This window comes from Hipposideros armiger, unplaced genomic scaffold (genome assembly GCF_001890085.2).
Source record: "Hipposideros armiger isolate ML-2016 unplaced genomic scaffold, ASM189008v1 scaffold_53, whole genome shotgun sequence".
NCBI classification, from domain to species: Eukaryota; Metazoa; Chordata; class Mammalia; order Chiroptera; family Hipposideridae; genus Hipposideros; species Hipposideros armiger.
The window spans coordinates 215,386-239,847 of record NW_017731403.1 but is presented as its reverse complement, the minus strand read 5'-3'; the positions used below and the strand labels follow the sequence as shown (position 1 = coordinate 239,847).

Here is a 24,462-nt window from a genome sequence, read left to right as displayed (position 1 = left end):
AGTTTTGTTACATTTACCCTTCTGCCTCAGCCATGAGAATGAGACACTAGACTCCCTTTCAGGTTCCTCTTATGCATAGCTAAGAGGAGAGGCAGATGGAGGGAGGACAGTCTGCACTTCTGGGTTTTCTATTACTGGTAGGTGAGGGTTCAAACATTTGCACCCTAGATGAATTGGGAGGTACAACAGTTGTACCCCAAACTGTGTAGGAGCTATCTTGGTTACTTTCACAATAATAGAACCATGAGTAAGCTACAGTAGCAGGAAGCAAGGAGAGATGAGTTATGTAAGGAGGTATTTGGGGAATATTTCTAAGAGGTTAGGCCTGAACAGGTTTTGGAGGTAGGAATAGTTTACAGCAATAGAATGGTGTAAGTTAATTACAGACAGGAAGAACAGCATGGACAAAACCTTTACTAACTCATGACATAACATGGTTTCTTTAGTGAACCCAAAGTAGCTTTGTCCACTTTGCCAGATTGTTTTAGTGGATTCATTTCTTGTTCCAGCATTTAGTGATAACCTTCCTTAGCTCTTCACAAAATACAAGTTTAATATACACAAATATAGGTAAAGTATGTAAGAGTGCCTGGCACATGGTTAGCCAAACTTCTGATAACTAAATAGCTCAAGTTTTTAGGAACATAAAATGGAAAAATATTCTCAAGCCCAACCATCCACGCTTTCCTGTTTTCTACTCTTGCCCAGCCCCAATACCCATCCTTCAAAAATCCTAAACTCAATTTCAAATGCCATACATTTTAAGAAACCAGTCTAATATATTATAGATGCTGCACAAAACACCCAAAACCAGAAAGGTGTTGCAGGATAAGGGCAATATTACATGTTTTGGGTCTGGGGGTAAACACACAGTATCTAAAACAAAACTTGAAACTTTTCGTGTTTTTTCCTAAGTCTTGTGATGGAGGTTTGTTTTAAATAATCGCATCTTGACCCTCTAAGAACCTAGTCCTCAGTGTCGTGGGAGGCGACACGGAGAATCTGTGAGGGGGTGAGGATCCGGGCCAGGTGTGGCGGTTCCCACCACAAGTGCCACGTAACCAGGGCGCTCGAACTAATTGACATCTAAGAAAGGTTAAGAGAAAACAAAGACCGGCCTGGATATAGGGCAGAGGACTCAGAAAGGAGGAGAAGTAACGTGCCGTGCCATCCTGGGACCGCGGTCAGACAGAGGAAGAGGGTCCCACGTGGAGCGCGAAAAGGATGCGAAGAGAGGAAGGTAACGTGGCGCCGGTACCTGCCGGGTCCAATGGGAAGAGGGCGCGAGCCGCACCTCAACCTGCCCGATGACGTCACGACGCCGAGGCACGGACGCTGGGCCAATGGGAGGCCGTCACGAGCAGAGGCGGGGCCCGGAGGAATCAGGGCTGGGCCGCCCGGAGACAGTTGGCGGAGTCTTGGGGCCGTCGCGGGAGACCGGGAAGCCGAGCCGGCGGCCGCGGACCCCGGCCTCCCCGAAGCCTCGCTCACGCCTGCCCGAAGCCTCACGCCCGCCACAGCCACTGCCTGTATGGTGCCGATTTTTAACTAAGCGGCGGCAGCGGCGAGGCCTGAGGGCCGGCGCCGCAGAGGCGGCTTGGGATTGAGGCTTCCCGTAGCCCACACTTCCTCCTGCGGCGGCCGTCTCGGCGGGCGGGATGGCGGCGGCGGCGGCCCGGGATAGCGGCCGCACATCTGCGCCCCGGCTGCTTCTGCTCCTGCTCGTTCCGCTGTTGTGGGCCTCGGCTGGGGTCCGCGCGGTCCCCGATGAAGACCTCCGGAACAAGGAACCGCTGGCGCCTGTCCAGCAGCTGCAGCCGCAGCCTGCGGCCGCGCAGGTCCCCGAACCGGCCCGGGCCGAGGTGAGCCGCACGGGCCGCGGTGGGCGAGGCTGCGGCGCCCGCTGCGCCGGGTACCAAGCTCTCGGCCGCCTAGAGCGCCGCCCTCGGCCCTGGGCGGCCGGCGGGGGGAGGGGAGCCCTGCCCGGCTGCTGGAGATGAAAGACAGTGGAGGGCGCTTTTTCCGGGGTCAGGCCCGGTCTCGCCTGGTTCTTTCCTTATAGGGGAGGGGAAGGGAAGCCCAGGCTGGGAGCCCACTGGAATCCTTTAAGTTCGGGAGGACGAAGATGGGAGTCTTGTTGATCAGATGTACCCTGTAGAGCTGGAAATAACTCATCCCAAGTAGGAAGTTGAACAGGGCAGCTGGCTTTTCCTATTCCCCGATGATAATAACAACATCGGCCTTTGCATTGTTGAAAAACCTTATCCCAAACTGTTTACCCAAATTCAGCTTTGCACGACCTGTGACTTTTTTTGCCAAATATATATGGATTATGAAACGTGACTCTCACTTTTTAAAAGCGTGCTCTGGCTTGTAGGAAGTAGCCCTTAGGAGCGCAGAGGAATCATGAGTCTTTGGCAGTACTGAGTACTGCAGCGGTGTGGGATGCCAAAACTAAATGTATAAGTATACCAGAACTCTGTTCTTTGGCCTAAAAAGATATTAATTAACGTCTTCATCCATGTCAATAAAATCCCTTCTTTACTTGCATTCAGAATCTCGGCAGCGTTTTCCAATTTCTGCCTCTACCAGTCCTGGGCTTGCTCATTTCCAGTTTGGACTCCTGAGTTCAGACCCTCTGTCCTAGTGGAGGACGGTTTGGCGCTCAACACCCCTCCCCCTCCAGTCTCACCCCAGGCTGCATTCAGCCTGTCGCCACCTAATGAATCTTCCTCAACATTGATTCCTATTTTACTTCTCAGAACTCTTCACTGAGTTCCCGTGCATACTGATTTCAGTCCAGCTTCTTCAGCAGGATGTTCAGGTTTCTTCCTGATCTGGCTCCCATCAGCCTCCATGCTTTTTAGTCACCACTCCCTTGCTCATGTGCTGGACTCAAACCAGAGACTTGCCATGTGCTCCGTTGCTAGTCTCTCCAACAAAAGGCCTCCTTAAAAAAAATAGGGCTTCAGTAAGCTTGACTCGCACTGGTTGAAACATTTCCATCTTTCAAGAACCAAGAGATACCTCTCTCTGTGAAGACTTCCCTACTATTTCCTGGTTAAAAGTGGTTTCTCCTGCATGTCACTCCTGGGCTCAGCTGATCCTGTTCACCATTTCCATTTCTGAAATTGAACTGAAATGCTGATTCATGAAATTTATTCTTAAGAGTTTATCATTTAACCTCCTGTCATTTAACTCGTCAGAAGCTTTTTTCCAAACAGTAACTATTCTGCATTAAGTAACTTTGTGAGTGAGAGATACATTTTGAATGTAACTTTCCAGGGCTTGTATCAAAGTTTTAGTCATATAGTGATTTTTGAGATACAAATAGTGGTCGGTATGGCTATTAATAATGCCCCTTAGACAACTAGGAAAAATACCTAGCTATGCAAAATAAAGTCAGCAATGTCCAGTGACCATATTTAAGTGGCCTTAAATATGGTCTTTAAAATTGGGAATGTGGAGGGAAAGGGCAGACACAATATAATGAGTTTTGTTTTTGATATTTTGATATATTCTTGATGGTTCTTTTCAGATAGGAATTTATTCTAATTTCTTCTATGTTGTAATAGAATCCAGTTGTTTTAATTATACTTTCTTGTAACTTTGATATGGCTCAGCTGTTTCTCTACTTACAGTACAGCAGCATGCTGAAAGAAATTTTTCTTTCAGATGTTTTCTAAACTATGTAATACAAGTATCATTTGGTTTTTTGTCCACTTGGTGGAGGTAAGATGGTCAGAGTTCAATGTAATCATTTAAGCAAGGGTTCAGCATTGCTGAATATCTCAAAGCTTCAACTGTTTTGCTTTGCAAGTACATGCAGTAGATCTTTTTAAAGAGCAAGGTATTTAAACTTAACCTTTTTCATGCTACTGTGAGAGTGGACTTATGAAAATGGAGGGGGGAAAAATCTCTCCATTGGTAGGCATTCAAGTGTAAGATGTATTATAAAAATGTAGTTGTGTCTTGTAGGGTGCTCTGAAGCAAGATAACTGAATTTCTAAGAGATATTTCTACTTTGGGTATTTTTTTTTCTCTATAATCAGATTAAAAAAGTTGGGGGAGTTCACTCTGAACTTACAATTAAACATCAATTTACAAACCCATGAAAAAAAGTACTGTAGATCACTTGGATCCTTTCAATTATGTAGTTTATGCTCTTTTAGTGACTTAGTTTTTTTCTTATTCCTTCCCTGAGCAGAGTATGTAATACCCTTTAGTTGAGGGAGATCACATAGATTTAATAAAGGTGATTTATAATTTGCTGTGTATTCTGGAAGTTCAAAGAAGAACTGCTTTGGTTACATAGCACAGTTGATAAAGCCACAAAAATCTATTATTATATTACCTGACCCAGTACAAATTCTTGCTATTGTATTTCTGCTTTACTTTTTCCTGGCATTTCTTTTATTTATTATCTTTTAACTATGAGAAGGCCTTCCACAATATTTTAAACTTTTTTCTATTTTCATTAAGTTCCATTCCTGCTCCATCTAGTCAAACCTCCCAGTTTTAGCCTCTTTATAGCTAAGATCAAGGCCATCAGGTATGAGGGCTCTAGCCTTGCTCATGATTTGGGTCAGAATTAAATGATCATTATGTTACTGAATTTATTTGTTGGTATTCTACCATTAAAGTAATTCATTAAAATAAAATTAGTGAAATAATTAATACATTTCAAATGTTAGAATTTATAAATACATTAAAAACAATAACATTCACAAAAATACAGTTAAACATTCATAAAAATAAAAAATGTGTTTGTTAGTATGTATTCTAATAGGAATTAACAGGTAACATAAAAAATAAAATATTAAAAAACAAACTAAACTATCCACAAATAAAGACAACACAATAGTGAAAAATTTTAATAGAATATAATTTTATCTTTCAGTGCAATATTTTTTTTTTTAAAGATTTTATTGGGGAATTGGGGGAAGGGAACAGCGCTGGGGAATTGGGGGAAGGGGAACAGACAAGTTGCTGTCCTTTTGTTCTTCAGTCTAGTTGTGGAGGACGTTGCTTCACTGGCCCATGTTGGTGTTATCATTGCGCTCTTCCCGGGTGAGGCAGTCATTTGCTGACCATTGGACAGCCGCTCACGGAGGCTCACAAAAGCTCATGCCAGCTGCTGGCCAGCCCCACTGGCAGCCTACGCTGTCGCACTCAAAGCAGCCCAGCTCCAGGATGAGCTGTTGTTCACCATCTTAGCTGTAGAGGGCGCAGCATCACTGGCCCTCCTGTGGGATCCGAATCCGGACCCTGCTGCTCAGAGCTGGCGTCCCAAGCCAACTCCTAACCAACGCGCCACTCAGCTGGCCCTCAGTGCAATCTTTTAAAACCAGACTTATCCATGGTATCATTAGGTTGCACGTATATTTTTGTGCACATTTTTCCAACTTCTGTAAAAGGTTTTTCTGACTTCATACAATACAGCAACTAATGGCGAGAAGACAGTTATAAGCCAATTCTAAGCTTTTTCTTCTGACTGCATTACCTTAAAATAATCTCACCTCTTGTGTGATAAGTTGTTGAACAACTTTGGTTTTGTGTTTTTGCAGGGCCCTCAATCTTTTTCTTGGTGTAGCAGACTGTAGATTTTGTTTTAAAGAAAGCATCTTCATCTTTTCTAGTATCATCATGCTTGATAGAGGTTCCCATGCCAGTACCTATGTCAATTTCAAAACAGTCAAATGTGTTTATTTGAACTCTGGAACTAAAATAAGAATTAGTTTTTCATTGTTGACTATCATTTTCCTCCTCTTGAAGATCGTGAAAGCATGAAAGAATACTTTCTATATGAAGGTACTTTATTTTATTTATTTTAATTTGGAACTAATTTTAACTTTGAATAAAGAAGAGATTCATTCAGCAAGTTTTTTTAATTATAAGTTGTTGACCCTGCTCTCAAGATATAAATAAATTTGGGTTTAAAACCCAAGTTAAAACACTGAAATAGTGGCATTTATACCGAGTAATTTCATTACTGTGGTATAACACTGTAACTGAATAGTGGAATACAGAAATTCAGTTAGAGTCACTGCATCTGACCCTACTGTACACATCTAAATATTTGCTTCTCTGCCCATACTTTGAGCTTTTCTTCGTGTATTGGTCAAAACTGTCAGGCTTTCTATACCTCTTCTCTGTGTCCATGTGCCTATTCTCCTCTGACCTCCAATATTTTCCTTCTTTCAAAGCTTTATTGTCTACTTTTCATTGTTCTCTATCTGCGTACACATGTCCACAGGTGTTTTTCCTATTTGGGGAAAGAAAAAAAAAAGCTATTAATTTAACTCTACTTGACTGCATTACCAAGGCATACTTCAGTTCATTGCGCTTTGCTTTATTGTGCTTCATAGACCCTGTGTTTTTTAACAAATTGAAGGTAAGACCCTCCACCAGCAAAAAAAGATTACAACTCGCTTTATTGAGAGACTCACTTTATGGTGGTGGTCTGGAACTGAACCCACAATAACTATGAGGTATGCCAGTAGTTTCTCTTCTTCAGTTTTATAAACCACATTTCTATTTAGAGAATTAGCTGCTTTTTCACTTTGCTTTAGTCTTCTATTATCTGGCTTTAGCCCCTGTCTTTTGATTGAAATTCTATTTTTGAAGGATACCAGTAACCCACGTAGTCCAGGGTGTTTTTTCAGTTCTCATTTGACACTGTTGACTTCTCTTTTGATGAGTCCTAACCTATCTTGGCTGCACGAACTTGGGAAAATTATTTAATGCTATTGGTCCTCAGTTTCTCTTGTGTTAAGTTGGAATAACAGCTCTTAGGGTTTTTGAGTATCAAACTATATGAAAATACCTGGCATCTATATAGTTAGTAGCTCAGTGAATGGTGATAGGGATCTTGACCATCTGTGATTTTCTACCTGGCTTTGTAAATATCTAAGACAATTTTTGTTTTTTCTTTTTTCCTCCTCCACCCCTTTCTCTAAATATAGACACTCCCTAAGGCTCATTTTTTCAATTCAATCTCTGCCTTTTCCCTTGGAAATGCTGTCTACTCGCAAAGCTCTAGCTAATACATTTAGGCTGCCAGAAACCAGATATATACCTTGAGGCTGTGCTGGCCTAAACTCAGGTGTCCTGTTTGTGTGACTTCTTGGAAACCGTCATTTGAAAAGCTTTTTATCACCTCAAGTTGAACATGTCTGAAACAAACCCCTTATTTTTATTCCTCTTTCCCATACTCCCTTGTAGAAATACTAATATTTCTCTTAGTCAACCAGGCAGAAAACCTTACCATCATCTTTGACTGCCCCCCTCACCCCTTTTTAAGGTTCTATTGATTTTCCTTTCTATCATGAACAGAATTTTTTCCTTCTCTATGTTGTCTTCAAAATTGGTCTTGTGCAGCTGACCTCCTAAATAATTGATCCAGTGGCTGGTAATCCTCTACTTTTTATCCAGATCTATTAGTCACCACAGTGCCTTAATTATGCTTGTGCCTTCTCAAAAACTTTTAAGGGCTTCTTGCTTGTCTCTGAGCTGGTCCATAAACATACAGGATTTTTTTAAGATAAATGGGCCCCATTTATCTTATGTTACACCAACCATTCTTCTGATGGCTTATTCCTTATTCTCAGAACATGCCAATATTCTTTCAAATTGTCAGTCCATGGAAGGAGGTACATGCGTGTATCGTATCCAAATGCATTTTCAAGTTAGCCATTGCATGAGTCACCAGTACTGAATCCCACTGAGACTTTGAAGGAGCCTTAAGAAATGAACCTCAGAATCGACTTCCCCATTGGTCAAAGGTTGACCCAGTTAGTTCCTCTATACTTCTGGGTAATGAATGAGTACGTGCAGAGCACTACTTTCCCATTGGACCTGCCTGAAGCCATTTACAGCCACAGGGAATTGGTCCTTCATAGCTGGAGTAAGATTGGGCTGAGATTTTTGAAGTGGTACACAAGTATCTAATCATGTGCATGATAAAAATTCCAAAAGGTACAGAAGAATGTAGAATGAAAAGTATGTTTCTTCCTTCTCCTGTATTCTATTTCAGAGGTTAGCAAACTGTAGTTTACTACTGACTGACTTTTTTTAAATGAAGTTTTATTGGAACAGAGTCATGCCCATTCATTTAAATATTAGCCTACAGCTGATAGCAAGCTACAGCATCAGAGCTGGGTCCATTGCCACAGAGACTTTATGGCCGTTGAGGTTTAATATTTGACCCTTTAAGAAAAGTTTGCTGATCCTTATTCTAGTCATCCTGGTTCCTTCCCTGGAAGCGTTCACCCAAAGTCAAAATGACCATGAAAGTGTTTTGAATCTATTCAGAACATCGAGGCAGCCACAACAGCACAACTAAAGACACTCATGAAAGAGGACTTCCAGAACTGCTTCAGAAAGTGGCAAGATTGATGGGATAAGATTGTTCAAAGCGAGAGGGAGTATTTTGAGGGGGATTAATGGCACTGTGTCTTTTACTGAAATATATATATTTTTTAATTTAAACACTCACTGTATTTTTTATCATACCTCATATTTTCTAAAATGTTTCTCCAAATTTTTGCTCAGAGGTCTAGGCTGAGTAGTTCTTAAATTTTTCTTGTCTTTACTGTGGAATTTGGGAGTCAAGTTTATGTCACGTGTTAAGGAATGATAGGCACATTAAGAATTTAGGATTTTATTCTTATCTCTAACATCTCTGACTGGGGCCTTTGTAAATAAAAGTAATTCTATTTTTTACCCTGTCAAAAGTCACATATGTTCTTGGGTTTCTTTTTATTTTTTATGTCTTAGACTTCTAGAGATTCATAGGCTTTAGAAATTACAGATAGGCTATTAGGCAAAGAGACCTTTAGAAGTGATTTATGTAGTCCAGGGCCTCTCAACCTGGGAACTATTGATATTTTGGATTAGATAATTCTTTGTTGGGGTTGGGGGTGGGCTAGCATGTCATTATGTCCTGTCCATAGCAGTATCTCTGGGCTCTACCCACTAGATGCCAGTAGTTTCTCATTAGTTGTGACAGTCAAAAATGTTTCGGCATTGCCACAAGTCCCCTGGAAGACAAAATCCCTCTGGTTGGGGACCACTGATAAAGTGCCTTTCCTGTACGTGGTGTTTCCCTTCCCTAGAAATCTGAAGTTGAGGGAACTTGCCACCTTCTCTAGCAGTCCATCTCATCTTCAGGTGGCTCTCTTGGGGTAGAAATCATTTCTCTGTGTTAAGTTAAAATATGCCAACTTTTTAGTTCTACCTCAGGACTGTACAGATTGACATACAGATTTTCTCAATTATGGGAACATAGGCAACCAGTCCTTCCTGGTCCCTTACATGATTGTTTTAGAGTCTGAGTTAGCAAACTTTTTGGTAATGGGCCAGATAATGAATATTTTAGGTTTGGCCACATATCTGCAGGCTACTTATAGTCTCTGTTGCATAATTTTCCTTTCCTTCTTCCCTCCCCCTTTTTTTTTCCCTTTTTTTGCAATCCCTTAAAAATGTAGAAAATATTCTTAGCTGGACTTGGCCCCAGCAGTAGCTTGCCAAAACCTGTTTTAGAGTCTCTTCGGTCTGATCTTCAGAGGGCAGTGCCTTCTTAAAATGTGGTGCCTCAGAACCAGTACAGAACTTTGGGTAAAGACTGAGCAGCACAGAATGATGGATATGTCACTAACTCTAAAATGCTTAAGGTGGTGGTTGCCCTTTTGGAGCACTGTCACATTTTCGACTTAAAATGATCTTAATGCCAACCAAAACTCTGGTTTGCCTTTTTTATTAGGCCATACTATTGCCTGGGATGGTTTTGGTGATCATCCATATATCCATCTACATTAGACCTCATCTTAGCTAGAGCCGACTCTCGCTCCAGCCTGTTGAGAGCTTACTGCTTCTTACTTTATCCTCTCAAGTGTTGATGAAATTTCTCTCAGCTCCTTGTTACTTGAATGTTTGATAAACACCCCTTGGTCTTCCACCTAAGTTACAAATAAAAATTTGAATGAGACATAGCTCTACTTATAAATCTCAACTCATAAATACTTAGAAAGTAAGGTAATTTTTGTGTATAGATATAGTCGGTCTACACTTCTCATTTATTAAATTGTTTTGTAGAATTGTATTGGGTTGTCGGGAAAGTCATGATGTATTTTGTCTATGTTATTCAAAGGTCATTTATTTATAAAAAGAAGAAAGATCAATCAATGATATATTGCCCGTTTTGTTCGATAACATTTTGCCATCTTTCAGTGAGCTTCATAATTCCTCATTCATAGAAGGACCTGTCTTCATTTGCGAAAAACTGAACAAGGTGCTGATTTACAGCCTCATCTGAGTTGACTGTTATACCACACAAAGAGTTTTGAAGAGAGCAAAACAAGTGGAAGTCTGACAGCGCAAGGTCAGGCGAGTATGGTGGGTGTGGCAACACATCCCATCCAAGCTCCAAAAATTTTTGACAGGTGATCAAACTTGTGTGTGGTCTCGCGTTGTCGCAGTGGAACATAACTCCTTTACAAGTAACAAGCTCTGGACATTTCTGGATGATGGATTCGTTCAAACTGTCCAATTACCAACAGTACACATTCAAATTGACTGTTTGGTTCCTTGGTAGGAGCTCGAAAAAACACGACACCTTTAAAATCCCATCATACTGAGAGCATAAACGTCATCTGATGAATATCTGCTTTCGATGTCATTTGAGGCGAATCATCACATTGGGACCAAGACCGTTTGCGTATCACATTGTTGTAAACAATCCACTTCTCATCACCATTTATTAGTCGCTTCAAAAATGGATTGTTTTCCTCACGTTTAATGAGCATATTGTAGATGTTTATACGCGTCATCAAATGAACTTCTTTGAGTTCGTGCGGAACCCAAATATCGAGCTTGCTTACGTATCCCAGCTTCTTCAGTTGGTTGTGAACACTTGAATGATGGATGTTCAGTGTTTCTGCAATCTCTCGTGTCATGTAACGTGGGTTTGACTCAATCAGTGCCTTTATTTTTGTCGTCATCAACCTCGGTGGGCCTCCCTGACCAAGGAGCATCGTTGAGATCAAAATCAGCAGCACGGAATTTCGTGAACCATCGTTGGCACTGACATTCTTGTAGAGCATTGTCACCGTAAACTTTATGCAACTTTTCACAAGCTTGATGCGCATTCTTCCCTTTATAAAAGTAAAATATGGCAAAAATGCAGTTTGGTCTTCCATCTTAAACTTGTAAAATCTCCAAAACTCAACCAAATCAATTTTTTTTAGAATGAAGCTAGAACTGTCAGCTGTCAAATGACATAGCAATACCATATATGCGAATGACTCTAGTACTTCCAAAAATGAACTAGTGCCATCTGTCGCAAACATGCATCATGACTTTTCCAAGAACCCAATAGTTGGGATCTGCATTGTAACAACCATCAGACGTTTCCATCATTAGTAATGGCTTTTAAAGTCATTAGACAGTAAATAAGTTTAATGAGCATGACAGAAAAACAATTTTAATTCACATACAAAATAAGAATTTTAAATAATGATTTCTTACAAAAAGTTGCTGATATATATGTAATTATTTTTTTTATTTCAGAAAGGACCTTCACCAGCTGCCCCAGTTCATTCCAATGAAGAAGATCCAGCTACCCAAACTAATTTAGGATTTATTCATGCATTTGTTGCTGCCATATCAGTTATCATTGTGTCTGAACTGGGTGATAAGACATTTTTTATTGCAGCCATTATGGCAATGCGCTATAACCGTTTGACAGTGCTGGCTGGTGCTATGCTTGCCTTGGGCCTAATGACGTGCTTATCAGGTGAGTGTGTTTCCCTCCTAATGAGTTCATTGAATTTAGGAGAAAGCATGGTGTTTGGCATTGAGTTCACTGAATTATTCAACCAGTCATGTTGGAATTTGGTTCATGTTCCAAAATTTAGTAAACAGAAAATGGTTAGAGTACATAAATTCCTAAAAACTATATTGCATTTTTAAAATTAAATTTTCAGCTATTCAGTCAAGATACTCATTTATTCACTAGTTTGTAATCCTTGCTTTTGCTGTGTATCCTTGCTTTTTTGTCTTTTCAGTCCAGATAAGCTTATTTGTATGTGATATCTTAGAAGTAGGATTCAAGCAACCACAGAAAATTGCATATTCTCCTGCTGAGGAACATTTGATAATCAATAACTGAGGAGTCACTTTCAGTTTGTGTTGTATTAAGCTGTTCTTACCTCTTAGGTAAAGGAATGAAAGAAACGTTCTTAGATTCCTAATTTGTGTTACTCTTATAGAGGCTTCAATTTTTCAAAGACTTAGACCATGAGAAAGTAAACTTAACCACTACATAATTAAACATAATTTAGTCTTTGATTCAAAAACAACCCTGAACTGCGTAGTTGAGTAGAAATAGTGAGTTCACCCTTAGAGTCTGACTTAGCCATTTATGAGTGTAATGATAAGTTATTTAACCTCTTTGAGCTTCAGGTTCCCCATTTGTAAAATGGAGATAATATCTACCTACCTTGTAGAGTGTCGTGGTCTGTTTTAAAATGAGATCTTAGGGGCGATGGGTTAGCTTAGCTGGTTAGAACGTCGTGCTGATAACACCAAGGTTGCTGGTTCGATTCCCACATGGGCCACTGTGAGCTGCACCCTCCTTGAAAAAAAGTCAACTATGTATGCCATTGTAGCATGAAAGCAATGTGTAACCAATGACCATGGCTGTTCCCCAAGAAAATTAAAAAAAAAAAGATGAGATCTTACATTTCAGGTTCTCAGTCATTTCACCCCTCTTCCCTCACAAGTTCTGTTTCTGGCTGCTTGGATGCTCATTAAAGTTTAAGTCTTTTAAAACATATTTATGAGTATTTTAATGATTAAAATAATTTGACTACTTTTCACATTTTAGAAATTATTAGCACTTTTCATATTTCACAGTAAAAAGAGTTTTATCTTCAAAAGTAAATTTTGATTGTAGGAAATAGGAAAAGTGGAGAGAGTTGTAGATGGTGAAGTCACTTGTTTGGAATGAGTCTGAATATCAGAGATTTTTATTTTTGAAACTTTGAGCTTTGAGGATAACTAGAAGGCTGTCCTCTCTCTGCCCATTCCTGCCTCAGAAGCTGGCTCCATCAGTTCCCCCATCTCTTCTGTGTGTTCATTTCCATTTCCTCAGCTGTAAGTAGGGTGAGTCTCTTCTCTCCTAGTCCTCTGCCCACCTCCCTCTAGCTGCTGGTACTCGGACAGCTCTTCTCACCTGTACTGTTTAAAAGAATAGGTTATGTCTTGGTCTTCAAACCTTTTCCTTTTTGTCTAAGATAATTTTGAAAAACTTACGTACCCCCTGTCACATTGACATTATCTGAAACTGTTCATCTTAAATTGGCAAAGATCAATTTCTGATATATTGTATAAAATAGAACTATTAATGGTATCCTTTTAAAATATACCCAATGGAATCTAAATACCATTAACAACTTGATACCATCACCGTCATTCCTTTAAAAAAGCATGAATAAACTCTTCTTTAACATTTGGAAATTTACTTTGTTCTTTTTTGTCCTTTAATTCTTATTTTCATTTACTTTTCTCATAAAATTTTACTCTTAACAATTTTTTACTTGAAGATCTTTTATGGATCATACTGTCATGTTTATCTGGAGCAAAAGTATTCATATAAAATGAATTTTAAAAGATGCTGAAAATTTTCTTTGAGTCTCTAAACGTTAACATTATTATGGATTGAGTTGTAGTTATTAGTACATTGTTGATCAAAGCACAATATTTTACATATTTAAATAGTTTTCAAAAGTTGGAAATGAGTGTCAATAAGATGACAGGACTAATTTTTAAATTAGTTTATGTTCATGGCCCTCAGTGATAACAGTTTTAATCACCAAATTAAGATTTCTTTTGTATACTCTTTTTCTTCCTTTGCAACTAATACACAATCTTTAGGGCGACACCTTAAACAATGTAAATACCCTACTCCCTGTAGCATCAGTTGATGACTCTTACATGATCTAAATTTTCCCTCACTGCTTACAAAATGGCTTTCTAACTCCATCCGCCTTTATCAGTGAGCTGGACATAGCATTCTAAGAAAGAGCTCTCCATCCTCTGCCATTGGTTTGTCTATTTATTACCCGTATAAACTCATGAATTCCCTTTTTCAGTGGTTTATAATTAATTACCTAACTATACTGTTGCTTAAATTATCCCAGATTTGGCAGCTGGGAGCTCCTCCAAGCTGGCTCCTATGATCTGCTGACATGCTGCCATTTTGTTTGTTTTTCCTTATTTTCTAGTAAAACAAGACAGTGCAGACTCATCTTGCACCTGTTCTGTTAGTCCTGGAATTAGCCATTTTTCTGAAGAGTCTTTTAGTGGGGATGCTATAAGAAACCAAGACCAGGTACAAAACTGGCTCACTGCTACTGAGATGTCTGCTTCTTGGCCTTTTTAGTGGACAGAGCTAGAAAATACATGTCTGTATTGTGTGTGTGTGTGTGTGTGTGTACATGTACACATACATATACATATGTAATGCAAATATAGATGTGCACATAAGTATAGATTTGGTACATTTCTAAACATGATTTAAAATTTTTTTCAACTTTGTAATATAATTGAATAAGGAATAGTTTACCTATGCAGTTATACACTTGATGTTCAGGCAGATTTGTAAATGTTGCACCCATTTTATAAAAAGAGCTGGTGAGGGGCCGGCAGAGTAGCTCGGTTGGTTAAGAGCTCGCTCAAGAGTGCGAGCTCTTGCAGCGGGCTCCCGTAAGCTACCGTGAGCGGCAGGCAGCCGGTGTGAGCTGCCAAGAGCTGCCGTGAGCGGCTGTCCAGTGACCAGTGACCGATCTGCCTCATCCAGGAAGAACGCAATGATAATACCAACATGGGCCAGTGAAGCAACGTCCTCCACAACTAGGCTGAAAAACAAAAGGACAGCAACTTGTCTGTTCCCCTTCCCCAATTCCCCAGTGCTGTTTCCCCTCCCCCCCAATTCCCCAATAAAAAATCTAAAACAAACAAACAAAAAAAACAAAACAAGAGTGCCAGCTCTGAGCAACAGCAGTTCGATGCCCGGCCTGAGCTGAGCTGCCAACAGGTGGCAGGATGGCTCAGCTAAAAAAAACCAAACTGGTGAAATAAAGAATAATTGCATTTATTATATATATGGAAATACCTTCTGGCCCTTCCATAGTTTTTAAATTTTAATTACTGAACTGATATTAATAATGTGTTTCACAGTTAAGATTTGGGTTCTTGGTGTAGTTCCAAGTACAAGTTTTTGTATAACTTCTACAGCTATTCTCTTAACAATAGGAAAGAACGGTACTAAGTTTGTTTGTTGTAAATGTTATTTCAATATATGTATAAGGAGTTAGTTTTCTTTCATGTTTAAATAGTTACAAAGGAGCAGAGTTTGAGTCATGCCATATGAAAATCTTATGACTCATTATAGAAATTTGTAATTTAAAGATTTGTGATGAAGAAATATCACTTATATGGGACGGTGGTGTAGCTCCTAGGTTATAAGTCCTCAGGATCCTTAGAGGACATCAAAGTGACCTATGCCCTGCACAACATGCAGCAAGCCAGCTCCTGGCTGACTGTGTCTGTAGAGGAGGTCCCTGTGGGACACATGCTGTCTTCAGCTGGCCCTTGATTTCTTGATAAGCCATGTTAGGTCATTGGCCAGAACTAAGGGTTCAATATCAGCGAAGGGAAAGAAGTGGAATTATTTAAGGCTATTACATATTAGATTACCTTCTAATGTGAATCATTTTTCCTTGAAAACAGTGGTAAAGTATGATTTCTGAAGGTAGCCATTCCTTTGTTTGGCTGTGGTACATGCTAATTCACCAGATTTACTGTTGTATTTTCTTCCAGTTTTGTTTGGTTATGCCACCACAGTCATCCCCAGGGTATATACATACTATGTGTCCACTGCATTATTTGCCATTTTTGGCATTAGAATGCTTCGGGAAGGCTTAAAGATGAGTCCAGATGAAGGTCAAGAGGAACTGGAAGAAGTTCAAGCAGAATTAAAGAAAAAAGATGAAGAAGTAAGTCGCAGCACTGTTAAATATATCTGGACCAAAAAGGCACTCGACTAAGAATAAACACTGCAGACGTTTTCAGTGGTCATCCATAGCTGTGCAATATGTGTGGGCTACAAAAAATAGTTGGTTTTTCATAGTTTCCATCACACCTGGCTGGACTCTGGGTAGTGCGAGCTGGTAGAGAGGACGTGGGGATGAATCCTGAACACGCATAACCAGGTTCCTTCCTTAGATTGATTATAAGCTTCTGAATAGCCGGGACTGTACTTATAATTTTATATGTTTCCTCCCTTAGTATCAGTAAATAGTGATCAAAAAATACTGATCAAAAAAAGTGATCAGTAAATATTGTTTGATTGTGTTGAGAGGATTAGAAGAATTGAGAAAAAGCATTTGTTGTTATGAGGCCAGTGGTTCAAAAGAAGTTTGGGGTCACATAACTTTAGTTTCTTAGAGCATAGTCCATAGAATTTAAACACTTTTTAAAAAGAAAGATTATTTTGTGTGATTTTGTTTGCTTCCTGGGGTTAATATCTTTTTTTTTTTTTAATTTAGTTTCAACGAACCAAACTCTTAAATGGACCAGATGTTGAAACGGGTACAAGCACAACGATACCTCAGAAAAAGTGGCTGCATTTTATTTCACCTATCTTTGTTCAAGCTCTTACATTAACATTCTTAGCAGAGTGGGGTGATCGCTCTCAACTAACTACGATTGTTTTGGCAGCTAGAGAGGTGAGTGGATTTGAGAGATGACTGCTTCGGTATTAAAACTGAGCAGGACTAATGTTACTTCGCTCCAAAGGGCACTGGACAAAGTCAAGGTGGGCCAGGGGATTATTTCATATGCTAGACTATTTGTTTTAGAGCTAGTAATACTGCTGCTCATTAAAACCAAACTTCTCCCAGTTTCTGCAGTCAGATGGTGCATGTATTCTTGTGTGGAAACTTAATTATTCTCTTTTGACTTATCTTGCTGACTCCTCTTCCCTTCAGTTTTACCGAAATGATGCTGTGGCAGTTGGCTTCGCTTGATTACTTTCTTTTCTCAGAACTTTCCTTTGTATACTTGTTGAGAATATAAATTGATATAATGTTATTGAAGGCCAATTTGGTATTAAATATCTTAAAGTGGATATCTTTGGGTTCTTCCAGTCCTTGTGTTAAAGAAATAGTGTTGCAAAGGTGACTTAGAAAATTTGTTAAGTCCTAGCCCCAGAATACTAAGTCCTAGGATGGGAAGCCAGAAGAGACCTCAGATCATCTTGTTCTAACCGTTGCTCTACTGATAAAGAACCTGAGGCCCAGAGAGATAGGGTGACTTATCTGAGGACATAAGCCAGTGGGTAGCAGGGACCAGGATCATAGCCAAGGCTATCTGCCTTCTAGCCGTTTCTACTACTTCTTGTTCATAGTTGTTAAATGCCACATACTTAAAGGGTACCCGTTTTTTAAAACTTTTTAATCTTTTTTTGAGGGTAATATTAAAGTTTACATGAGTATTAATGTTCACAGAGATTTATTAAGCTTTACTGAGGAGATGGTTGTGGAATTTTCAGAATGCTGCTGTTACTTTTCAGGCTTTTCTTGATCTTAACTAATATTATTTATCTGTTAAATTACATTGGTTTGATGAATGGTAGGATTTAGGTAACAAGCTTGATTTCAATTTATTTTTAACTCCTAGGAAGTATCTATCATAAAAGAACAAATTCCTTAACATAGTATACTGCAGTTTAAAACAAGATTGAAGGCCAGGACTAATATAATTAGGGCAGGGCTGTCAGAGAAGCCTCAAAAATGCTTTCTTTTTGATAAAAAATAAAAACTTGTTTTTCATTTGATTCCCATATTTTAAAACAAACTTTCTTTTAAAATGTTTTCAATGGCCCTATCATCTTGAGTCCTAGCCTTTTTTATTAGCTTTCCGATCGCCAGAATTAGGGCTTGAAAGCAAGGGTCACTTGGTAGCGGTGGTTCTGCTCTGGTGAGCAGTCACGATGGCAGAATCATTGCCTTTCTCTTACTACTGCCGCCTGAATGGTGCAGTGACTTGTGACGCTCAGGATTCCGCCTGTGAGAGTTACCTTGGTCTAGCAGTGTGGCACATGCTGACTGGGTATGAGCCTCGCTGTGTTGTGTGGTCATGTGACTGCAGCACCTCCCTGAAACCTACTTGGAGGATTGATCTCTGAAACAAGATAGTGCGTGCAGGGTCCTGACACAGTGAGCGTTGTTAGCTGACCCCCACACCACCAGCACTAGGAGCGAGTGTTAACGAGCTCTTAACGGCAGAGGTACGGTTCTCTCCTTTTTGCTCCCTTAACATTTCTGGGTTTTGGTAATTTTTTGTATAAACCATGTAGTAGTCTAGTTCACTCCATTTTAGTCTGAACTTCATTTCTGCTTCCAATATAAAAAAAAAAGTTGAGGGAGGAGATTCCAGGGTCATAGAAACTTGGCAAATAATATATCTTGGCTTTTTCTTTTATTAAAACGTATTGGGGTGACAACGGTTAGTAAAATTACATAGGTTTCAGGTGTACAATTCTATAATACATCATCTATATATCACATTGCGTGTTCACCACCCAGAGTCAGTTCTCCTACCATCACCATATATTTGACTGTTTACTCTTTTCTACTGTCCCCCTCCCCGCTTACCTTCGGGTAACCAATAAACTATTGTCTGTGTCTATGAGTTTTTGTTTGTCTTGTTCCTTTCAGTTTTATATCCCACATATCAGTGAAGTCTCAACTTTTTCTTACTTCACTTAGTATAATAATCTCAAGATCCATCCATGTTGTCACAATGGCACTATTTCATCTTTTTTTATGGCAGAATAGTATTCTATTGTGTATGTATACCACATCTTTATCCAATCATCTATTGAAGAACACTTGGGTTGTTTCCATGTCTTGGCCACCGTAAATAAACCTGCAGTGAACATCAGAGCACATATATCTTTACAGATAAATGTTTTCAGAGTTTTTGGATATATACCCAGGAGAGGGATTGCTGGGTCATATGGTAATTCTATTAATTTTTTTGAGGAACCTCCATGCTGCCTTTCATAGCAGCTGCACCAATCTGCATTCCCACCAACAGTATATGAGGGTTCCCTTTTCTCCACAGCCTCTCCAACATGTTATTGTCTTGTTGATAATAGCCATTCTAACAGGTATGAGGTGATATCTCATTGTGGTTTTGACTTGCATTTCTGTGATGATTAGTTGAGCATCTTTTCATATGTCTAATGGCCATCAGTATGTCCTCTTTGGAGAAATGTGACTCAGGTCCTCTGCCCATTTTTTAATTGGATTGTTTTTTGTTGTTGTTGAGTTGTATGAGTTCCTTACATATTTCGGATATTAGCCCCTTATCAGAGGCATTGTTTGCAAATATATTCTCCCATTTGGTTGGATGCCTCTTTATTTTCTCGGATGGTTTCTTTTGCCGTGAAGAAGCTTTTTAGTTTGATATAGTCCCATTCATTTATTTTAGCTTTCACTTTCCTTGCCTTTGAGGTCAAATTCATAAAATCCTCTGTGAACTCAAGGTCTGTAAGTTTAGTACCTATGTTTTCATCTATGCAGTTTATTGTTTCAGGTCTTACGTTTAGATCTTTGATGCATTTTGAGTTAATTTTGGTGTATGGTGACAGATGGCAGTCTTAGTTTCATTCTTTTTCAATTTTCCCAGCACCATTTACTGAAGAGGCTGTTTTTTCTCCATTGTGTGTTTTTGGCTCCTTTGTTGAAAATTATCTGTCCATATTTATGTGGGTTTATTTCTGGGTTTTCAATTCTATTCCATTGGACTGTGTGTCTTTTTTTCTGCCAATACCATGCTGTTTTGATTATTGTTGCCCTGCGGTACAAGCTTGAAGTCAGGGAGTGTGACACCTACAGGCATGTTCTTTTTTCTTAGGATTGCATTGGCTATTCGGGGTCTTTTGTGGTTCCATACAAATCTGATGATTTTTTGTTCTATTTCTTTAAAAAATGCTATTGGGATTTTGATTGGAAGAATCAACATAGTTAAAATGGCCATATTACCCAAAGCAATATACAGATTTAACGCAATCGCCATCATATCCTGGTTTTTGTTTTTGACGATTTGAGTATACAAAATAACAAAGACTGAAAAATCCTGTATTAAGGGAACTATTTTATTTAATCCAGTGATTTTTTTCAGGTATCACTTTCAAGTAGAATGAAACCATCTTCTGGGTTACCAGTTTTAGAAGTTGTATGATACACCAACAATTGGGGACATGTAGTCCCACTCTTCTGTTCTTTACAGATATTTCAAACAGTCTCCATTTCCCCAGTCCCTGCACACACACTGCCTGCCCTTCAGCAAACAGCCTTACCTTCTACTTCAGAGAGCAGCAGCCCATTCTGCTTCATTCCCACCGATCGCAGTGACAGCCCTTTCCCTCCTATATTCTGGATCCCAGCCCCTAGGCCCCCACTTACAACTTAAACATTTGCCTTTCTGCCGCCCAATTTTGTGAACATTTTAGTATGAACAAGTTTTTCTCATCTCAAAAAGTTTTACCCGTTTCTCAGTTCTACATCTCTTCCAAATACCACCCTCTTCCTCCCTTCTCCTCAGACGGATTGACTGTTACGGGAACGGGTTGGCTCTGCTTCCTTGCTTACTAATCCCACTGGGCTTGTTTCTGACCTCACTGGTAATGATGCAATGCTTTGAATTCACTGCAGCCATCAACAGTTCCTGCTGTGGTCGGTCACCTTGGGAGGCTAACTTCCTGGATGCCTTTTCGGTCTCCTTCGAGCGCCTCTTCCTCCGTCATCCCTTCAGTGTTGCTTTCCTCATGATGATTGCGTTAACATCCTCGCCCCACATTCTCTCCCAGGGTTATTATATTCAACCTCATCGCTTATTCACCACTGAACTCAACTGACTTGAATTTCTCCACTTTTAACTCTTGTTAACCATAAAGCCTTTCTCCATCGCTCCCCCTACCTTTTAATCACATTGATATTACCATAATTTATCCAGAGAAATATGGGTGAGAAACTTTCCTAACACCTATCATTCACTTATCACTAGGTATATCAAGTATGCCTCCTTAATTACTCTAACGCATCTGCCTTTTCTGCCCATAGTCTCCCAACCCAGTCTAGACCGACTGTAATAGCCTCCCAGTTTATCACCTTGCCTTCAGTCTTGTTCCCCTGCAGTTTATTCTCTAGACTTTTAAAGCATAAATCTGTTCTGTCACTCCCCAGCTCAAAACCAACCAGTGTCTGAAAGTCTAAGCTTAGAGAAACCTCAATGACCTGGCCCCTCCAACCTTGATGGACTCTTTCTTGTGACTCATGGTTCTCTCTAGAAATGCTGAAGGACTCTGCAGTTGTCCCTTACTCCTGGCCTGCTGCCATTTACTAGCATGTTCCCACCTCCACAAAACAGTCAGCGCCTTCTCTGCTCATTCTTGAGTGCGGTCTTTTCGGGAAAACTTTTACTGGCCTTACCAATCTGTGCCCAGTTCTCTCTGGTGGCAAGTGTCTACTGAATGAATGCTGTTTCTGGTGCCGAGCTCCAGCAGTGAGGGCGCTGTAGAGATTAAGGGAGGCAGGGTCTCTGTTCTTGGGAAGCAGCCAGTCTGGAAAGGCTGCCTTAGTTTCCTCACCATACCAAACACTGCCCTAAGGGAAGAGATGTCCAGGTTAAGTGTCCCTACTAGTAGTTGTCACTTAGGATTACTTTGACCGTACACATTGACTTTTTTCTATTTTTATCTCTAGTCCTAGGTATAATGGAACATATTCCTTCAAGCAGCTATTACTGTTCATAAATATACATCTTAATTTTTCTGTTTTAAGTTTTGTTGTTGTTGACTTGTTTTCACTGCTTAATAGTTATCTTTCTTAGGTACCAGTTCCAACCCTGGCTTTGAATTAATAGTTATATTTGTTTCCAGGACCCCTATGGTGTAGCAGTGGGCGGAACAGTGGGCCACTCTCTGTGCACTGGATTGGCTGTAATTGGAGGAAGAATGATAGCACAAAAAATCTCTGTTAGAACTGGTAGGTTTTTTTCTTCTTTTCAATTACAGAGAAAATACCATTTGTTTTAACTCTTAGAATCATTGAGAGAGATCAGAAAGGGGCACTATGTCTTAATTCTTTAAATTTTTACTTTTGAAGTAGACTTGGTCTTTGTAATGATAATCTCCTAGAGGTTCACTGTGTTGCCCCTGCTATTACAAACATGGTCTGTGTAGATGTAAAATACAAATTCATCCACGAGCATTACTGGATTCACGGTAGCTTTGAAGAAATTGATTCTCACTGTTCAGAGTCAGGCATGTTAAATGTTCTTTGCTGAGGAAATGGGGTTTAAGTGTTTCTAATTTGTTTTTAAAATTAGTTTACTAAATTAGAAGAATGAACAGCATCTTGGCTCCATAGAAGAATTTTGCCTTAAACTTTTTCTCTTCTTTTACAGTGACAATCATAGGAGGCATTGTATTTCTGGCGTTTGCAGTTTCTGCACTATTTATAAGTCCTGAATCTGGTTTTTAACAAGCTATTTTCATTTATATTTAGTTTAAGATAGGTAACTCTTGTGTTTATGTACATAGTATACATTATAACTAAAAGTGAAAGAAAATACTGTATTTTGTAGCAATGAGTTATTATGTGCAAAAGAAATAATCATTGATTCTATTTGAAACATGGATTTTTAAAAGAAACCTGATGTTTAAGTGTGGATTTTTCTTTTCTCCAGCATAATTATGTTAATATGGTCTGTTTTCTGAGGGCTGTCTTGGCTTTTTTTGGGAGGGTGGTGGGGGTATATACAGAACCACTGTGCAGTGGCGTCTACCATTTGATTTTCTTTCAGCACTGACCCCTTTATAAGGAATATACATCCCCCCCCCCCATCACTGAGGCATTTTAAGATGTTTATCTTAAAATTTCCCCCCCGGGGGGGGGGCAGGGGAGAAAGAATTTTCTATCTTTTAAAGCATTTCCCTGAGCCAGTGAGCAATAGTTTAATCCTAAATCTTTTCTTAATTAGGTTCTTTATTACAGTCAGCTCTCTGTATCCATGGGTTCAGCATCCACGGATTCAACCAACCACAAAAACATTTGAAAAAAATGTTACATTGTTGCTGATGTATACTAGGTAGTTAGGCCTACAATGGATGGTTGTGTCTGTACTGAACATGTACAGACTTATTCTTGTCATTATTCCCTAACTACAATATAACAGCTATTTACCCAACATTTACATTGTATTAGGTATTATAATCTAGGAATGATTTAAAGTATATGGGAGGATGTGTGTAGGCTATGAAAACACTACACCATTTTATATAAGAGACTTGAGCATCCGTGGGGGCGGGGAGGGGGGAAGTCATGGAAATGAGGGATGACTACTGTTATATCAATAATATGAGAATTGTTTGCCAGGTCCATTCTTCCTTTTTTTAAAATTGGGTAGGTAACCCAATATAAAAACAGTCAATATTTGACAATGTGGAATTACCAAATTAAAAGAGAATACTATGAGTGTATTCTTATTTTTTCTATTTTGAATAAACAATGTAACATAGATACAATGTAAATAAAAGTGGTATGACCAGTGCCTGTTGTCCCTTTTGTGTTATACAAGTTCATAATTTTCTAATTTATCAAAGTAGTAGGGATATTTATAGACCAGTTTCTAAAGTTGATGTAAAAAACAGGAGCCAAGCATTGTTCTAAAACACTGTCTTATTAACCCTCACAGTTCTATGAGGTAGCAGGTACTGATAGGTTACACGATAGAGCAGGGAGTCAAACCATACAATTTAATTCTACAGCCTATAACCATTGATTATGTAAGGGTACCTCATTTTATCATAGCACCTTTAGTAATCACTGTCATTTAAGTTTACTCTAACTTGACTACTATACTAACTATATTCCATGCAAGCAGCATAACTGCTTTCTCTTAGCTTGGTAAGTGCTATTACCATGTGCAATAACATTGCCATCAATAGTCTCTTTCAACCCAAAGTCAGTTCTTTAGAAATTCCTGTATGTTCCTTGTATGAAGTATGTAATAGTAGACCCAGAGCAATTCAGGTTTACTGAGCTACTGTCAAAGTCCACAATTTATAGTAAATTTGTAGTTTGAAGAAATGAAAGAACATAATCTTTCATAATAACCCAGCATTGTCAATACAGCAAACCATTCTGCAGTAGTAAATGGGAATGACAGCTAACACCACAACTGAGGAGATCTAAAGGTAGCTTGGTCAGTTAAAAAGCAGTAGCACATACTGATGAAAAAGTCATGTTTGGAAACTTGATGGTAGTTGGAGAACTCCTTTAAAGTGTATATTATATTGGGGTGGCTGGTTAGCTCAGTTGATTAGAG

At 39.4% G+C, this 24,462-nt stretch overlaps 1 protein-coding gene across 1 annotated transcript; it reads left to right on the top strand.

Moving 5' to 3' along the window:
• Window positions 1-1,360: 1,360 nt before the first annotated feature.
• TMEM165 (transmembrane protein 165) lies at window positions 1,361-23,684 on the top strand. The gene is made up of 6 exons (XM_019640905.1): window positions 1,361-1,862; window positions 11,569-11,794; window positions 15,883-16,058; window positions 16,611-16,790; window positions 22,013-22,118; window positions 22,540-23,684. Exons 1-6 carry the CDS (start codon window positions 1,659-1,661, stop codon window positions 22,614-22,616), a joined length of 969 nt encoding a protein of 322 aa, XP_019496450.1. The 5' UTR covers window positions 1,361-1,658; the 3' UTR covers window positions 22,617-23,684.
• The last annotated feature ends 778 nt before the right edge of the window (window positions 23,685-24,462 follow it).

What these genes read in the sequence shown, in the direction of transcription:
- TMEM165 (XM_019640905.1), top strand. Translation starts at nt 1,659, where the DNA reads ATGGCGGCGGCGGCGGCCCGGGATAGCGGCCGCACATCTGCGCCCCGG. An exon ending in CCTAATGACGTGCTTATCAG is followed by an intron (nt 11,795 to 15,882) that starts GTGAGTGTGTTT and finishes ATTTTCTTCCAG; the next exon opens with TTTTGTTTGGTTATGCCACC. An exon ending in AAAAATCTCTGTTAGAACTG is followed by an intron (nt 22,119 to 22,539) that starts GTAGGTTTTTTT and finishes CTTCTTTTACAG; the next exon opens with TGACAATCATAGGAGGCATT.